The sequence below is a fragment of the Urtica dioica genome, chromosome 2, assembly GCF_054948205.1.
Source record: "Urtica dioica subsp. dioica isolate 48M chromosome 2, U.dioica_male_clone48M_v1_H2, whole genome shotgun sequence".
Taxonomy (NCBI): domain Eukaryota; kingdom Viridiplantae; phylum Streptophyta; class Magnoliopsida; order Rosales; family Urticaceae; genus Urtica; species Urtica dioica.
This window is the reverse complement of record NC_142757.1, coordinates 48,785,453-48,804,453: the sequence shown is the minus strand read 5'-3', so window position 1 is coordinate 48,804,453 and position 19,001 is coordinate 48,785,453. Positions and strand designations below refer to the sequence as shown.

Genomic DNA, 19,001 nt, shown 5'->3' with positions numbered 1-19,001 from the left:
GTAACAAGAACAACAATAAATCTTATTCACCGTAACAAGAACAACAGTAAATCTTATTAATCGTAACAAGAACAACAACAAATCTTATTAACCATAACAAGAACAACTGTAAATTGTTAAGAGTAACAAGAACAACAGCTAATTTTATTAACCATAACAAGAACAACAATAAATCTTACTAACCGAAACAAGAGCAAAAGTTAATCTTGATTTACCATTCTTGTTTATACCATATCACACATCAGATTAAGTTATCTCATCAGATTTATTCATTTTTTTAACCCTCACACACTACTACTAGTCAAATTTAAGATCTACAATATGCACAAACTCCAAAGCTCCAAAAATGACAATAACATTTTTCCCTAAAACATCATATAAAGCCAAAATGAATAACGTTGAATGATTAAATATTTACTTCCATCTGAGATTCTTGAAAACGGATCTGGACTGAGTTGACCCGATGAGCTTGGCGATTTCGGATCGGCTCACCAGAGACTTCAGAGTTGGAATAGCCGGAGAAGACGATCAAGGCAAGAAATTCGGCGACGCCGGAGGATTGGAGCGACCGTCTGTTGGCCTCACTCTCGGCAGAGATGGATTGAAATTGCCAGAGAGAGGCGGATTTGGACTGAGTCGATCGGAGGAGCTTGGCGATTTCGGATCGGCTCACCGGAGGCTTCGAAGTCGGAATCTCCGGAGAGGATGACCAAGGCGAGAAATTCGGTGACACCGGAGTATTGGAGCGATCGGCTTCGGAGTCAGAATCCTCTTGACGGCGTTGAAGGTGCACCAGGCTTGGATCAGGCGGCGGAGAGTGGTTCGTGCCGGAGACTAGCCACTTCTCGATGCTTTCCCGGTCGTAGGTTATCCCGTCGTCACTGTCAACGGATCTCTCATGATCTCCAACGAGATCAGGCAAAGAATAAATGGAGGCTGTTTATAAGATACGTGCTTTGATGGAGACGGTGAAGTTACACTAGAACAAAAAAAAGCATTGGGTGCGACTTTTTTCGCACCTAAAAGTCAAAAGTCGCACCCAATGATACCTTTAAGTGCGACTTTTTCGCACCCGAAAGTCCGCACCTAAAGGTCGTGGGTGCGAAAAGTCGCACCCGATGATCATGACTTTTAGGTGCGACTTTTCGCACCCATAAGTCAGAAAAGTGAAGCGGAAAAGTCCGCGGGAAGGCCATTGAGTGCGACTTTTCGCACCCAAAGGCCCACCCGACAAACCTTTGGGTGCGAATAGTCGCACCCAAAGGCCATTGGGTGCAACTCTTTTTCTTTATCTTTTCCCTTTCCCTTTCCCTTTCCCTTTCCTCGTTTGTAAACCACTCCTTGAATGTTTTACTCCCTCTTCCGCCAAATCTTCCTCCGGAACTGCTGCTACCTCCTCGTGCACTGCCGCTCGTACGCTCTCGCTGGAACTCTGCTGAAGCTGGCGGCGTCGTCTGAGCATCTGCCATTGAAACTGATGGCGGCGTTGTCTGATGCACATGGTGCATCTGAGGCGATTAACAATTACATGATTTCAATTACATGATTAACAATTTTAATAATTATATCAAATTAATTTCAATTACATTAACAATTTTACCAATTTTACAAATTATATCAAATTAATTTCAATTACATAATTAACAATTTTTAAAATTATATCAAATTAATTTCAATTACATAATTAACAATTTTATCAATTTTACCTATTATATCATATTTACCAATTTTAATAATTATATCATATTTAAGATTTACAATTATCAAACTAACTACATTATTAATACACATATACATATAAAACTAAACTATTTAATTACCTAACTAATTAACTACTAGACTAATTATACTAATTACAATTAATCTAAAGTAATTAAAAACACATAATTAAAAGGGCTGCGAGAGGCTAACCTGTAGGCGGGGCTTGAGCACGGCGAGGCTGCGAGAGGCAAGAGGGCACGGCGGTGCTGTGACGGAGCCCGAGAGTTCCACGAGAGTTCGTGGGCGTCGTTGCCCGGGTTTAGCCAAACCAATTGAAACAAAAAGAAAAAAAACACACATACACATTGAGTTTGAAATCAACCTGCAGACTAACAAAAACCAACAGAAAAAGGAAAAAACAAACTACAGTTTTGAAATCGCCGAGCCCGAGCCGAAGCCGAAGCCGAACACGAGGAGGCCGACGGCGGAGATGAAGCGGGTCCTGAGCGCAGAGACGGGAGAGATGAAGCGGGTCCCGAGCGCAGAGAGCTCGGCCGAAGAAGAAGGACCTGTCGATGGTGGTCGCTCGCCGCGGGAGCAGAGGCCGGGAGGGGTACCGTCGGTGGTGGTCGGAGAGAGACGGTGGACTGGTGGTGGTGGTAGGAGAGAACTCGAAGAGAGGGTCGGAATGTGAGAGAGAGAGAGATAGAGAGAGGCTCGGTTTATATGAATGAAAATCGTATAGAAAATTTATTTTATAGATTTGACCTAGAATTTGGGTACGACTTTGTCGCACCCAATGAATCTTAGTCGAACCTAATAGTTTGGATAAAGTATTGGGTGCGACTTAGTCGCACCTAAAAGTTTTAACGGACTTTTGGGTGCGACAAGTCGCACCCAACTTTAAAAAAATTCGCGAAAATTTTCCAGTGCTTGTTTGAGTTTTGGGTCCGACTTTTTGCACCCGAAAGTCTTTTTGGGTGCGACTTTTAGGTGCGAAAAGTCGCACCCAAAAGTCATCCGCACCGAAAAACTATATTTGTAGTAGTGTTAGAGAAAAAAGGTATTTTTGGTATTCTATCTAATATTGGCTATTTAGCTAAATAAACTAATAGATTGACTACTATTTTAATATCCTCTTTATAGTTATAGTTAGGTTAGTTATTAACAAATCTCATTAATATTTGTTTTAGAGATGGAAATATTTTGGTTGAACTTAATAATATATATATATATATATATATATATATATATATATATATATATATATATATTATCAAGTAATAGAATTGCCCAAAATATTCATTAGGCCCACTTGCTGTACATAATACTTATTTACAATTTAATAAAATTCGAGTTAGAGTATACAACACAACATCATTGATTTTTTTTTTTTTAATAATGTGGTATATAAAACATGTACAACCATGGACTATTATATAAATATCGGATAAGACATAATATAACATATACTAATATAAACAAATTATCATATTACATTACTTTCTATCAAACATCTGTACAATACATTTAATTCAAAAAACACTATTTTTGGATCAGATGATAATTAATTTATTAAATAATGTCAATTAAATTTAATTTTTATAACCCTAATAACATCTAAATTCAATCTTCCTAAAGATGATTCATTCTCATATGCTCTGACTCTCCTATTAATATTTTTAGAAACCAAATACCCACAAGTTTTTTTATATTTATATTTTTTTTATTTCTATGTGTTTGTTCATAATTATATTTATTTTTGTAAAACTATTGTAAAATTAATTTCTAAATAGATATCAAGTCCTTATATTAGTTTGAATCATAGAGTTAATCTTCTTAATTTGTTGTACACTACTCACATACAAAATTGAAAGTATTTATTTAATATTTAAAAATCTTAATATAATATGAAAATTTATTGTGTATGAAAGAGCAGATGTGTTTTAAAAAGTAGTATAAATGAAAGAGAGTTGACGGAAAAAAAAAAACAAACTGTGTTGTGGTGGAATTACTAATTAAACCATTATTTAATCGTGTTAGTCTGTTCTACTCAATTAAGAACCGACCCATTTATTGAGATCCAAATCCGCTTTAAATCGTGTTGTAACTGTTTCGTGTCGGGACCAAATTGTCATCCCTACCACCAGGCGCATCCCGCCCCTCACATGGTGTGCCGCGCCAACGAGAAAACAGGCGCGCGTGCCTGTATTTGCTTGAGCGCGCGCGAGGCCTTCCGTGTGCGGTTTGTCTTTGCCCAATTTGACTTTTAGGACTCTATTCAGCCCTCCTACCACTATAAATAGATCACTCCAGAGGCAAAAGGTACACAATTCTTCCTAACACAATCACTCGATTCCAGAGTCGTGAAACGATGTTGAAGACCCCTCGCACTTGCTTTCACTCTGATCATGCTCGATTCTCTAAAAATTTCTCAAAGAATAACGGCATCCCCACTTCACTCATAGTAATCAGAGTAATGTTGAGCGTCGGAGCGTGCGCCGACGGCACCTCCTTCTAGCTTATTTTGATCTTCTTATTCTCAGGTCTTTACGACCAATGTTACTCGGTAAATACAATCATTTCGTTTTATGAAAACTCGTTCAAATATCGAAAATTTCAACGATAAATGAAAAATATCACGATATTTTGAATTTGAAAACCAAACCTTGAAAATATCGTTAAAAAACCGTTAAAAAAAATAATTATTCTCACGAGTCCGCAAAAACTGCGCAGGCCCAATAGCTCTGAGTAGTGGAGAAATGGCTTTTGTATTTGTATAGTACATCAAAGCTAGAATAGTCACTAAGCAAGCGATGTGGGACTTTTAACACATCACTATATCTTCAAAAGTCTAAAGAAAGTACATAAAACTTTTTCTCAGCATGTTTTACTTTTATACACTTACACAACATATTATTATATATTTCTTAATCGTACTGTACGCAGCAAGAAGTTCACATATATATTATATATATAAGTATATATAGATATAAGCAAGAATATAAATGTATATATTATATATACATTTTATATTATATACATATATAGATGTAAGTTTATTTAATTACTAAAATAATTAATCATACTTTTATTTGTAATAATTTTTTTAAAAATATAAATTTTATCATTAATTAATTATAAGTAATATTTGAGTGCATATTAAGAATTAGTAGCATATGATAATTATTTGGAGACATATATATTGGGTGTTTTCAATTATATTTTGTTATAAAATTTTTGTCGATATATCCGTCGGTAATCGATATATCACCGATATAATCGGTAGTCGGTATTGAAATTATTATAAAATATCCGTCGATACTCGATATATCCGTAAAATCAAAATTTCGGTATGGATATCGGTATCGATATTTTAAACATTGTTTACGTCAAACGCATAACGTTCTTGAGCTAGGAGAGATTACTCATGACTTTCGAGTTCTACAAACCTGGTTCGGGCGTGGGCATTTGATCCTACATTTTGTCGAACCACACGAAGTCTTCAATTGTTGTTCAATTTTTAGCGTCACAATATTTTGACGTTAGAAGAAGTGGACTTCCCGAAGTAAACAACCCGAATCTCTTCCAATCTTCTTCTGAAAAATCTAATTTTTCTCAAAGTTGAGAAAACATGAACGATCAAATTTCCAACACGTCCGGGAGAGGCAAGAACTCTCGCGCAGAAAGTGCCGGATACAATCTGCGCCGACTAGCGCAGAGGAATCAAAATTTGCATCTTAACGAGACCGCAAGCCCGATCCCAGAGCAAAAATTGAGAGACTTCCGCATCGTTGAACTCGACGAAAGTGTTCGTTGACTGACGAACCACCTCATGAGACAAGGAAACGATAGAGCCACCATCGAGAACCTTCTCGGCCCGACAAGGCAGGCTGGCAGTTTTACTCACTTGAGGGGCTCCGAGGAAGAATATAACTACGTCCACGTGTAATGGGAAGTAACAAGTTGGTATCAAACACGAACAATCACTTTGATACAAATTGTGGAGAAATAAGGTCGGGTATCAGACACGAATGATTGCTCCAATACCACTTTGATGGATAAATTACTTCCACTAAGGGTCAATTACGGTTCTCATGTATTGAGCACGAACGATCGTTTCAATACTTTTTATTGGGTAACCAATCTCTTAACTCTACAATATGTTTACAAATGCGGAATAGAAGAAAACGCGAACAATCACTAATCTTTAACGTAAACAATAATTACCAGAATATTCAAAATCATTCAACAACAACAGATCTAATATATTGGCAAACACAATACCATAAGAGGAATTCAGTTACATACCTTTCGGCTCAGCCACAGATCATCCACACTCTTATTTTTTGGATCTCCTTACTTCTTGCGTCAGGCTTCTCCAAGCTCTCGGATTCCTCGGTGGCTTCTTGCTCTTTGGATCTTCGGATATCCGGGCTTTCGGATTCCTCGGTTACTCATCGATTGATTGATACCAGAGTATTCCAAAATGTAATCTCTGGAAGGATAAAGACTAATGTGTGAACCAACTTTTTCCTCACTAATTACTCCAATTAAGTATCAGATTTTTTTTTTAAAGGTGTGAATGAAGACAATAATTTTAGACAGTTCTATTCAGTGAGGACAATAATCCTTTCTTTCTTTAGACAAAGTTCCATACCAAAAATGATTTAAAAAAAGTCGAATATATCATTAAAAAAAGGAGGTATATGATAGGTGCGTTAATCACGCGTAAAACTCCTATCCCTCGGCTTAAAACGAGCGAGTTCTCAAGTGTCTTTGATAGTTTCTAGTATGTTTTTGATGATTTACAGGTACAAAGGAGCAGAGAAGCTTAAGAAGTCATTTTTGGAGCAAACGGGAGTCGAAACGGAGCAAAACTGAGGTTTATAAAGAAAGTCAACGCTGGATATTGACTAGTCGCGGCGCGGTGATAGTCAGAGCGGCGCCATGAGTTACCAGCGCGGCGCCATAAAAACCCGTCACAGATGGCGGTCATTCACGTTCAGAAGCGCGGCGCGACGGAGACTTAGAGCGCCGCGATATACCGCGACTCTTGATCGTGGCGGCGCGATGGATGTGATTTGGGAATCTGATTACGCGTTTTTGATTAAACCTGGGTCATTGGATCTCATTAAGTGGCCCAGATGACTCAGAAATTAGGCTAGAAACTTATAAATACTACCTTTGTAACCTAGAAAGACATCTTTTGTTTAGTTTTGATTTTGCTTAGGTTGTTTTGGCTAATCAGAGTTTTTTGGGAGAGACAGAGATTAAAGCGCCGTCTTCATCGATTTCGTTCATCATTATTTTCACATTTCCAATTCCCTTCCTTTAATCTCTTGAACTCCAGTTTTTTTTATTAATGAAAATCATGTCGTTGGTCTATTTGTTTTTGCGTAGTTCATATTTTTCTTCCATCGTTCTTCTTCTCATCATCATGAACTAAACCATCTAAGGGCTATGGTGTAGCGAGATTATGAAACGGTTATGGATTCCATATTATAATAGTGTAGAATTGTTATCGTTCTTACCGCTTTGTTTAATTCAAGTCTGAATTTAATGCTTGTATAAGAGTAGCTACCTTGTGCATGATTCGTATTTCAATTTAATGCTTGAAAGAGATTAGGCTGATTTTGTTCTTGATTTGGATTACTATAATACATTCCTATGCTAGATATAGATAGGTTGTTATAGAGTCGTGGTATGCTTCTGTGTTCATTGCTTGCCTTGTTGTTATTAGTTGAGATCGAAAGATAAAACTTTGGCATATGCTTAGGTTGCTAGATGCTTGAGAGAGATTTAGTGACACGATCAACGTGAGTGAGATTAGCAAAGTGTGAATGATAATGATAGTGCGTAACTTCCATGAATCCAAACCGTAGAATGAACTCGTGAAACCATAGTCTTTACTTCTCGCTATTCATACAACCCGTTGCTTTCTGTTTATTTATTTATTTATTCGTTTATAAATTTAGTGTTCTATTCAACTACAGTTTCCTAAGTTCTCTTCGTGCTAGTGAAATTTGAATCTTTAATTTAGCCTAGTCCTCGTGGGATCGACTCGTACTTACGAACTTTACTACTTGAGCGACTACGTGCACTTGCGTGTGCGAGAATTTTGAAACAAGTTTTTGGCGCCGTTGCCGGGGACTAAGTTTTCAATTGAGATTCAATTCACTAGTTTCAATTTGAACTTTATTTTAATTTTGTTTCTCATCTATTTTCGTGTTTACTTGTGAAGGTACATGCGAAAAGACTGTGAATCCAGTCTTCTTCCAATCGATCTTGAGATAGAGAAAACGTGCAAGCAAAACAGAAAAGAGAAGAAGCAATACATCGAAGAATTGATCATGGCTAAAGAAGAGAAACCGCTCCTTGACTACGTTCTACCCACCACTCATGGGTATCGCTCAGCCATAGTCAATCCAGCCATTGATGGGAACCGGGGTTTCGAGATCAAGACGGGAACGATTAATATGATCCAACAGAATCAGTTCTCAGGAACCCCAAGCGAAGACCCGAATGAACACATCGCGAACTTCAACAAATTGTGTAGCACGTTCCAGATCCATAACGTTGTCGCCGACGCTATCCGTCTTCGTTTGTTCCCATTTTCGCTTCGCGACCGAGCGAAAGCATGGCTGAATTCCCTGCCCGCCGATTCCATCAACACATGGGACGGTTTGTGCAACACCTTCCTAGCAAAGTTCTTCCCCTTTGAGAAGACTGCTAGCCTGAGAAACGAGATCCACAGTTTCGGGCAATGGGATGGAGAATCGCTTCCCGAAGCCTGGGCGAGATTCAAAGTGATGTTGAGGAAGTGTCCCCACCATGGGATCACTTTACCGGTCCAGCTCCAAACATTCTACTACGGACTCCTTACATCGACGAAAACATTGGTTAACACCGCTACAGGAGGCACGGTACTAACCAAAACTCCATCAGAGTCCCACGCCCTTCTTGAAGAAATAGCATGCTCCAATGAGCAATGCCCGGTGGAGAGGAGACTCATGAAAGATGGCCTCGCGACACCACAAGCGGCTACGACTGATAGCGAAGCAGGAGTATTAAGAGAAATGCTGACTCAAATGGAGGATCTGAAGAAGCAGTTTCAAGAGATGAGAGCTACTGCCAACGTCGCACAAACTACACCAGAGCAGTGTTTTTGGTGTACCGGGCCGCACTATACCGACGATTGCCCTCATGCAAATGATGTTCATCCAGAGAACGCCAATTACGTGGGAAATTACAACAACCGGCCCCCATTTCAGAATGCCAACAACTACAACAATGGGGCCCTGAACAATCATTACAACCAAGGATGGAGAGCACCACCTCAACAACAACAAGGTTTCCTTCAGAACCGACCTCCTCATGCGTTCCAGAATCAGCAACAAGGGCATCACCAACACGAGTTCCAAACACGCCATCAACAGAATCAGCCTGCCCCTAAAGATAAGCTGGAGGAGTTGCTCACATCGTTCATTGCCACGTCTCAAACACAGATCCATAATCAATTGGCGCAGATCCGAAACCTTGAGACGCAAATGGGGCAGATAGCACAAGCTCTCAACGTGCGACCGCAAGGCACCCTTCCGAGCAACACCAATGTCAATTCTAAGGACCAGTGTAATGCGATCACTCTTCGCAGCGGGTTGGTGGTCGACAACACCAACAAAGGGAAAGCTAAAGCCGAAGGTGAAGTAGCATCATCAACAACTCCATCACCAAAGATTGCACCACCACCACCACTGCCCGCACCTATTCCAGTGCCATTTCCTCATCGACTCAAGAATGCAAAGCTCGACAAGCAATTCGGGAAATTCTTAGAAATGCTCAAACAACTCCGAATCAATATCCCATTCGCTGACGCCATCGAGCAAATGCCTAGCTATGCAAAGTTCTTGAAGGACATCCTTTCCAAAAGGCGTAGGATCGACGATTGTAGCACTATCACTCTCTCTGAAGAGTGTAGTGCGATAATCCAGAGAAAGCTCCCTCCGAAGCTGAAAGATCCGGGGAGTTTCACGGTGCCATGTGCCATCGGAGATCTATATTTCGAGAAAGCCCTATGCGACCTGGGAGCCAGCATCAACCTCATGCCGTTCTCCATATTCCAAAAACTTGGCATTGGAGAGGTACAGCTTACACGGGTCACGCTTCAAATGGCGGCAGATCCATCAAGCACCCCCGATGGATAATCGAAGATGTCCTCGTAAAGGTGGACAAGTTCATCTTCCCCGCGGATTTTGTGGTACTCGACATGGAGGAAGATAGGAACATTCCCATCATCCTGGGAAGACCATTCCTAACCACAGGAGGTGCATTGATCGATGTTCAGAAGGGAGAACTTAAGCTACGAGTGCAAGACGAAGAAGTCGTCTTCAACGTTTTCGACACCATGAAGTACCCAAAGGCGAGCGATGACATTTTCCGAGTAGACGTCTGTGATGCGATCATCAACGATCATTCGTGCCGCCCTGAAGAACCCCTTGAGGTATGCATTATGAACTCAAGTGAATTTGCTGATAATATTGTTACATGTGCAGCCTTAGAGTACGTAATGTACATGGACGGGTTCGAAGCTAACAAGATGAGATATTTCGAGGAATTGGGGGCAAGTTCAAAACCAGTCAAGCCATCCATAGAGGAACCCCCGGAGCTCGAGCTAAAGGAGCTGCCTAGTCACCTTCGCTACGCGTTTCTCGGAGAGAAGAAAACGCTACCTGTCATCATCTCCGATCACCTCAACGCTGAGCAAGAGGACAAATTGTTGCGAGTGTTGCGGGCCCATATGCATGCAATCGGATGGACTCTTTCCGACATCAAATGAATAAGTCCATCCTATTGCATGCATCGCATCCTTATGGAAGACAATATCCGGCCCTCCGTAGAGCATCAACGGAGGCTCAATCCGGCAATGAAGGAAGTGGTGCGAAAAGAAATTCTGAAGTGGCTTGACGCCGGAGTGATCTACCCCATCTCTGACAGTTCTTGGGTCAGCCCGGTCCAGTGTGTCCCTAAGAAAGGTGGAATGACGGTGATACGGAACAACAACAACAACGAGCTCATCCCAACGAGAAGTGTCACCGGTTTCAGAATTTGCATGGACTACCGGAAGCTCAATACCGCCACTCGGAAAGATCACTTCCCTCTCCCCTTCATTGATCAAATGCTCGATCGGCTCGCCGGCCACGAGTATTACTGCTTCCTTGATGGCTACTCCGGATACAACCAGATTGCTATAGCGCCCGAGGACCAAGAGAAGACGATATTCACATGTCCGTATGGCACATTCGATTTTCGGCGAATGCCCTTCGGTTTGTGTAATGCACCGGCGACATTTCAGAGATGCATGATGGCCATTTTCTCGGACATGATCGAGCGCACGATTGAGGTATTTATGGATGACTTCTCTGTCTTTGGTTCCACTTACGGTGTGTGTCTCGAGAACTTGTCCAGGGTTTTAGATCGATGCGTGGAGACAAATCTCGTCCTCAATTGGGAGAAGTGTCATTTTATGGCGAATGAGGGGATCGTTCTAGGCCACCGCGTATCATCACAAGGGCTGGAAGTGGATCGAGCAAAGATTGCAACGATTGAGAAGTTACCCCCACCCATCTCAGTCAAAGGCGTGCGGAGCTTTCTGGGGCATACGGGATTTTATCGGAGATTCATTAAAGACTTCTCGAAGATCACAAAGCCTCTTTGTGGCCTCCTCGAGAAAGACGCAAAATTCATCTTCACCAATGAGTGCATGGAGGCGTTTAACACACTCAAAGAGAAGTTGAGCACGGCCTCGGTAATAGTCGCACTCGAGTGGGGTGAGCCATTTGAGATCATGACCGACGCCAGCGACTTCGCCGTTGGAGCAGTCCTTGGGCAACGATGAGGAAAGGTGTTCCACACGATATATTACGCCAGTCGAACCCTCAACGAGGCTCAGGTCAACTACACTACCACAGAAAAAGAGCTCCTCGCAGTGGTCTTTGCCTTTGACAAATTCCGGCCCTATGTCATCGGTAATAAGATCATCGTCTACACTGACCACGTGGCAATCCGATAGTTCGATGTGGAGATAAAAGACAAAAAGGGAACAGAGAACAACGTCGCCGACCATCTCTCGCGTCTTGAAGACTTCACGCACGTACCCAATCGAAGCACGCCCATCGACGATAATTTTCGGGACGAGGAAGTAATGGTGGTTGAAGCAAGCGCAACGCCGTGGTATGCCGACATCATCAACTTCTTGGTGAGCAACGAGATGCCACCAGACTATAATCACCACCAAAAGAAAAGATTTCTCTCCGGCGCGCGCCGATACTATTGGGAAGAGCCGATTCTCTATCGACAATGCGCTGACTCAATAATTCGAAGGTGCGTCCCCGATGATGAGATTCCTTCTATTCTCAGACACTGTCATTCTTTAGAGTGCGGATGGCCTTTCGGGCACAACCGCACAGCAGCAAAGGTGATTCAGAGTGGCTTCTTCTGGCCAACCCTTTTCCGAGACTACCGGCGTTTCGTGGAGACATGTGATCGATGCCAAAGAACATGAAATATCTCCAACAGGAACGAGATATCGTTGAAAAATATTCTGGAAATAGAGCCGTTCGATGTGTGGGGAATCGACTTCATAGGACCATTCCCATCTTCATACGGCAATAAATATATCCTCCTCGCGGTCGACTATGTGACAAAGTGGGTCGATGCAAAGGCGTCTCCAACAAACGACGGAAAGGTGGTGATAAACTTCCTTAAGCACAACATCTTCACAAGGCACTGGACACCACGTGCGATCGTGAGCGACGGAGGGTCTCACTTCTGCAACCGCCAATTCTCTGTGCTCCTCACGAAGTACAGTGTTAACCACCGGAAAGCTCTGGCCTACCACCCGCAGTCCAACGGCCAAGCTAAAGTCTCCAACCGAGAGATAAAGAAAATTTTGGAGAAGACGGTGGGAAGCTCATTGAAGGACTGGGCGCACAAACTCGACGACGGACTTTGGGCTTACCGGACAACCTTCAAAACCCCGTTGGGAATGTCGCCATACAAGCTCGTCTATGGCAAGGCGTGTCACCTCCCAGTGAAACTTGAGCACAGAGCGTTATGGGCAATGAAACTCCTCAACTTTGACCATAAGGCAGCCGGGAAACAGAGACTCCTCCAACTCAACGAACTCGACGGGTTCCGCTTAGAGGCATTCGAGAACGCGAGGATCTACAAGGAAAAGACGAAAGCATGGCATGACAAGCACATCGTACCGAAAGAGATCAACCCGGGACAACAAGTCCTTCTTTACAACTCCCGGTTGAGACTCTTTCCCGGAAAGCTCAAATCAAGGTGGTCCGGGCCATTCACAGTCATACAAGCATTCCCATCGGGAATGTTCGAGCTCGAAGGCATCAACGGCGGGAAATTTATGGTGAACGGACAACGAGTGAAGCCGTATTATGGTGGAGTATTTGAAAACGAGAAAGTCGTGGCGTACCTGAACAACACCGAATAAAACATGGTACCCCGTCAAGCTATTGACGTTAACTAAAGCGCTCCGTGGGAGGCAACCCACGTTTTCTTTCATCGCATTTATTCTTTACAGTTTTATTTTTTAGTTTATTTTATTTTTTTAATCTTTTTTCTCTGTTGTCCTTTTCTTCTTTCTTTTCTTTCTTCTTGATTTTTTCCGAAAAAAAAGCGCCATCGTTGCGGTGCTATGGAAATCATGGCGCCGCGATAAAAACCAGAAACAGATGGCGCTACTAAGCGTTCACTGTGGCGGCGCGACAAAATTTCATCGCGGCGCGATTAAAATCTGCGCGCCGCGATGATTCGAGATTTTTGAAAAATCTGGGCGGTTTTAAAAGACAAACTCGTGTTTTCTTCAATTTTTTTTAAATTCTCTCATTCTCTCTCACTTTGAGCACGAACCCTAACCCCATTTTTCTCCAAATTTCACTTCACAACCTCGTTTTCACCCCGATTTCAACATGAAATTCATTCCTACTTGTGTGATTAGCGACTTTATTCACTCTCTCTTCTCTATTCTTGGGTGTTTAAGTGGTGTTCTTGCTAAAATCCGAAAATCACAAGGTAAGATTTTGGATTTCGAATTTAGATGTGATTTGCTTACTTTGGTTGTGCTTGAGTGATTTCAATCGAATGTAGGTTGATTGTTCATAGTTTGGGGGTTTAAAGAAACGTGTTTTGAGTAGGATTCCTTTGATAAAATTGTTGCTCACCACGTGTTTGATGAAAAGCCCGAGAGAATTGAGAATTATTTTTGCACGAATTTGTCTAGGTCCTTGAGTAGATTTCACGTGCCGTTTGTCTTCGTTTAGTGATTTGTTGATATGGATAGTTTGAGTTTTGGTTATCATGAACGTTATCACGTCGGGGTTAAACCCGACGTGTTTTTTTTTATCTAATACTATCTTGTGAGTGTATAGAATGGGACGAGACCGGCGATCGACAGCGGACACATCGACATAGAAGCGAAAGACAATGGCGGGAACCTCGAGCCAAGCAACGGGAGGTCGACCAATCACGCTCGTCGAAGGTGCGGAGAAGAAGTGGGACGATTTCCAATCGTTCAACATGATTCACGAGCGCAAATTCTTACCATCCGATGATCGAGCAATATGTGGGAACGCAAAAGCTCAACTTGACGCTCTCAAATGGGGAAAATTGGCAACCATTGATGCACCGATCGCGCCTCGGTTAGTCCGAGAATTCTACTCCAACTTAGCCGTCACGGATCCGGATCTTGGTGAAGTGCGGGTCCGAGGGGTAATTGTCAACATATCCACGAGCGCCATCAACGCTTTCCTCGGGATTACCCCTCCACATGCTGACTCATACACACCGATGGTGTTGAACCCTCCGCTCCCGGAGATGTTGACCACACTTTGCAAGCCCGGTGAGGTCTAAGATTCCAAACCGAGCCGATATACGCATCGAGAGTCTCCAAAGCATCTCTCGATCAAGAAAGTGAATCGCTTCGCCAAAGCATGGATATATTGGATCAACGCCTCGATACTGCCAAGCACTCACAAGCACCACATCACATTTGAGAGACCCGCCTTACTATATTCCATTGCAACGGGTCGAGGCATCAATCTTGGGCGGATCCTTCATGATCACATCATCCGAACGGCAAGTCGGGGCAAGACTGGGTCGCTTGGTCATGGGAGTCTGATCACTGCAATGTGCGGACATTGCAGATCAGTCGGCGCCAAACTTCTAGCGAATGAGCAGTTGATTGCATTGACAGGGCCAATATATCCGGCAAAGTTCTTGAAATTCCCGAACTGTAAGGGAGGCGATCCCGAACCGAACGGGCGGGGCTTCATCAACATTCGACAAGTGGAGCCTGCGGAGGAAGAGCCATACGAGCCCGAGGCGGAAGAAGAAGACGAGGAGGATGACGATTACGTGCCGCAAAACCAAGCCAACTGCGACGAGTTGGTGAATCTGATGACCGACGAATTTCAATCCCTCCGTGGCGAAATGCAAGCAGAGCGGGTGGCAGGCGAGGCATTCAGAACAGAGATGCGCTCACGACATGGGGCATACGAGGCATTTCAAGCCGAAGTTCGACACAATATCAATGAGCTCGTTCGAGGCCAAGCATCAATCATGGCGTTTCAAGAAGCTTATGGGCAACGACACGTTGTTGAAGGCGAATTCCATCGGTCCGTTTACGATACATGGACCGCACGTCAAGACCCCCCATCTCAGCAGGACATGCCTTTCTACCCCACCTACCCAACGGAGCTCACGGCCCCGTTCCCACCGCCCTATCACCACGATCCATAGCAAGCGCCACCCGTGCAATATCCACCACCGCAATATCTGCCGCCACCACAGCACTACCAGCAGCCTCCACCTCACTATCACCAACCTCCGCCGTCTTATTATCACTCTCCGCCATATCAGTCGGGCCAGCCGTCATATTTCCAAACGCCGCCGAGATATCGCTATAGCCAAACACCACCGCTGGGCTTCAACGACCCATTCCATGCCGAGCCATCTCGGCGAGATGGAGACGATTAGGGGCGGTCCCCAACCCCCGCAAAGGTAAGTCCCCTTTCCTGTTTTTATTTTTTCGATTACATTGTGGACAATGTAAGTTCTGAGTTTTTGGGGGGGGGGGGGGGGGGGGGGGAGTATATAGTTCTTAATGATTTGCGGGGGGAAATTTTTTGTATATTAGGTAGAGTTTGTTCAGTTTGTGCGTTTAGGTAAATCTTAGGTGAATTTTAATGTTTGGCTTGCCGATGATCTAGAAAGTCTTAAGTTTTTTACTGTGGAATTTAACGCATGAGCTACCTGGTGTGAAATAACTTTGTTGAGTTGTGTTGCTGTGTTAGACCCGAATGATGTATGTCTCAAAGCTTAGGAAATCTAGATGAGTAGCTCGACCAATTATTTGAAATAAGAACACCGAACACATTAGAACCTTCTCTGATCTCTAGTTGAAGCGAAATGGAGTGCGCATTGATCTAGTAAGAATGATATAGGCATTAGGTATAACCTGTCGAGCCAAAAAGCCAACCCGGAAATATTTATCAATTAGAACCCATTCACAAAAAACCGAACGTCATACCCTTCTCGATACTTAGTCAGAAAAAGCCGAGCCAATAATTTTGAAATCCCACAAAGAACCTCCCTAACGTTAGCGACTCTTGAGTGTCAATACGAGTGAAATGAGTGAAATCTTCTACGATTGTGTGACACGTTCGTTGACTAGTCTCTACATGTTCATTAGATCCAGAGACACCATGCCAGGTGATTATTATCGTGAAAAAAAAGAAGCCATCGTCGCGGTGCTAAAAAAAATAGAGTGAGTAAACTTTGTATGAGGGTTATGAATTTTGGTGAGAAATTGAGTCGCTAAGGTTAGTGTTTAAGCCATTAAAAAATTTCACTCCATACCTTTGACCCAAGCCTGAACATTACAAGTCGTTTAAGACCTAATTGACGAGCTAGAGAGGATATGCGCACATTAGTGGAGATCAAGGGAGACGAGGAGGCATATGGATGTGTCGAATCGAAATAAACTCTCATTTATTGTTCGATTTTTGTGTTCTTTTGATGGTGGTTGCGAGGGCTACGAAACCTGATTGTCCGATTGCTATTGAGATGGGGAAACATTGAAACGGTTTAGGGTAACATTCACTTGTATGAGGTCTTTCGCATTGGGTAGTTAGCTTGAAGTTTGAAATCGTGGGTTTCCGTGTCATTGTTAATCGAGAGACTTGAAATTGAGGCAAGTGTTAGTAGTCGAAGTGTGTAAGCATAAAGTTTCACCTAGGAGTAGGTTGTGTTGTGTTTCTTTTTGTCACTTGAGGACAAGTTACGGTTTAAGTTTGGGGGGGATTTGATAGGTGCGTTAATCACGCGTAAAACTCCTATCCCTCGGCTTAAAACGAGCGAGTTATCAAGTGTCTTTGACAGTTTCTAGTATGTTTTTGATGATTTACAGGTACAAAGGAGCAGAGAAGCTTAAGAAGTCATTTTCGGAGCAAACAGGAGTCGAAACGGAGCAAAACTGAGGTTTATAAAGAAAGTCAACGCTGGATATTGACTAGTCGCGGCGCGGTGATAGTCAGAGCGGCGCCATGAGTTACCAGCGTGGCGCCATAAAAACTCGTCACAGATGGCGGTCATTCACGTTCAGAAGCGCGGCGCGACGGAGACTTAGAGCGCCGCGATATACCGCGACTCTTGACCGTGGCGGCGCGATGGATGCAATTTGGGAATCTGATTACGCGTTTTTTATTAAACTTGGGCCATTGGATCTCATTACGTGGCCCAGATGACTCCGAAATTAGGCTAGAAACTTATAAATCCTACCTTTGTAACCTAGAAAGACATCTTTTGTTTAGTTTTGATTTTGCTTAGGTTGTTTTGGCTAATCAGAGTTTTTTGGGAGAGACAGAGATTAAAGTGCCGTCTTCATCGATTTCGTTCATCATTATTTTCACAGTTCCAATTCCCTTCCTTTAATCTCTTGAACTCCAGTTTTTTTTATTAATGAAAATCATGTCGTTGGTCTATTTGTTTTTTTAGTAGTTCATATTTTTCTTCCATCGTTCTTCTTCTCATCATCATGAACTAAACCATCTAAGGGCTATGACGTAGCGAGATTATGAAACGGTTATGGATTCCATATTATAATAGTGTAGAATTGTTATCGTTCTTACCGCTTTGTTTAATTCAAGTCTGAATTTAATGCTTGTATAAGAGTAACTACCTTGTGCATGATTCGTATTTCAATTTAATGCTTGAAAGAGATTAGGCTGATTTTGTTCTTGATTTGAATTACTATAATACATTCCTATGCTAGATATAGATAGGTTGTTATAGAGTCGTGGTATGCTTCTGTGTTCATTGCTTGCCTTGTTGTTATTAGTTGAGATCGAAAGATAAAACTTTGGCATATGCTTAGGTTGCTAGATGCTTGAGAGAGATTTAGTGACACGATCAACGTGAGTGAGATTAGCAAAGTGTGAATGATAATGATAGTGCGTAACTTCCATGAATCCAAACCGTAGAATGAACTCGTGAAACCATAGTCTTTACTTCTCGCTATTCATACAACCCGTTGCTTTCTGTTTATTTATTCGTTTATAAATTTAGTGTTCTATTCAACTACAGTTTCCTAAGTTCTCTTCGTGCTAGTGAAATTTGAATCTTTAATTTAGCCTAGTCCTCGTGGGATCGACTCGTACTTACGAACTTTACTACTTGAGCGACTACGTGCATTTACGTGTGCGAGAATTTCGCAACAGTATATACTCAGGGCTTCTCCCATCACACGGCATTCCACTATATTTGCCGTGTGATATGCTCCAACTATACTGTAATTGTATCACCAAATATAGTGTGTGATACAGTGCCACGCTATATTTGCAGTGGCACTGTATCACACGGCAAAGTTTTTTTTTTTTTTTTTTAAATCCTTTTAATAACACATTAAACATTAATTATATAAAACACCAAAACTCATAAATTGACAACAAAAAATACATTAAAATAAACTTCAAGTAAAACATAAAAAATTTAAACATAGATTACAAAGTTTAAATTAAACACACAAAATAAAATAAAAACTAAAAACAATAACATAATTCTAAAAGACATAGTAAAAACTTAAAACACAATTTAATAATGGGGAAAATTATTTCCAGTTCCGTCAAGATAATTATAATACTGAGTGTAATCTTGATTTTGATCTCCTGGAGTTTGATCTCCCTGAGCTTGATCCTGAGCTCGATTTGAACTTCGAAATGCAT

At 42.1% G+C, this 19,001-nt stretch overlaps 1 protein-coding gene and 1 non-coding gene across 2 annotated transcripts; one reads left to right on the top strand and one right to left on the bottom strand.

Moving 5' to 3' along the window:
* The first annotated feature begins 7,949 nt into the window (after positions 1-7,949).
* On the top strand, positions 7,950-9,905 carry LOC149405211 (uncharacterized). Its single transcript, XM_089607792.1, has one exon. It carries the CDS (start codon positions 7,950-7,952, stop codon positions 9,903-9,905), a length of 1,956 nt encoding a protein of 651 aa, XP_089463918.1.
* Positions 8,436-8,542, bottom strand: LOC149405212 (small nucleolar RNA R71). Its single transcript, XR_016295681.1, has one exon. It is a non-coding gene; the product is annotated as a small nucleolar RNA R71 (small nucleolar RNA).
* Positions 9,906-19,001: the final 9,096 nt, after the last annotated feature.

What these genes read in the sequence shown, in the direction of transcription:
- LOC149405211 (XM_089607792.1), top strand. Translation starts at nt 7,950, where the DNA reads ATGCGAAAAGACTGTGAATCCAGTCTTCTTCCAATCGATCTTGAGATA.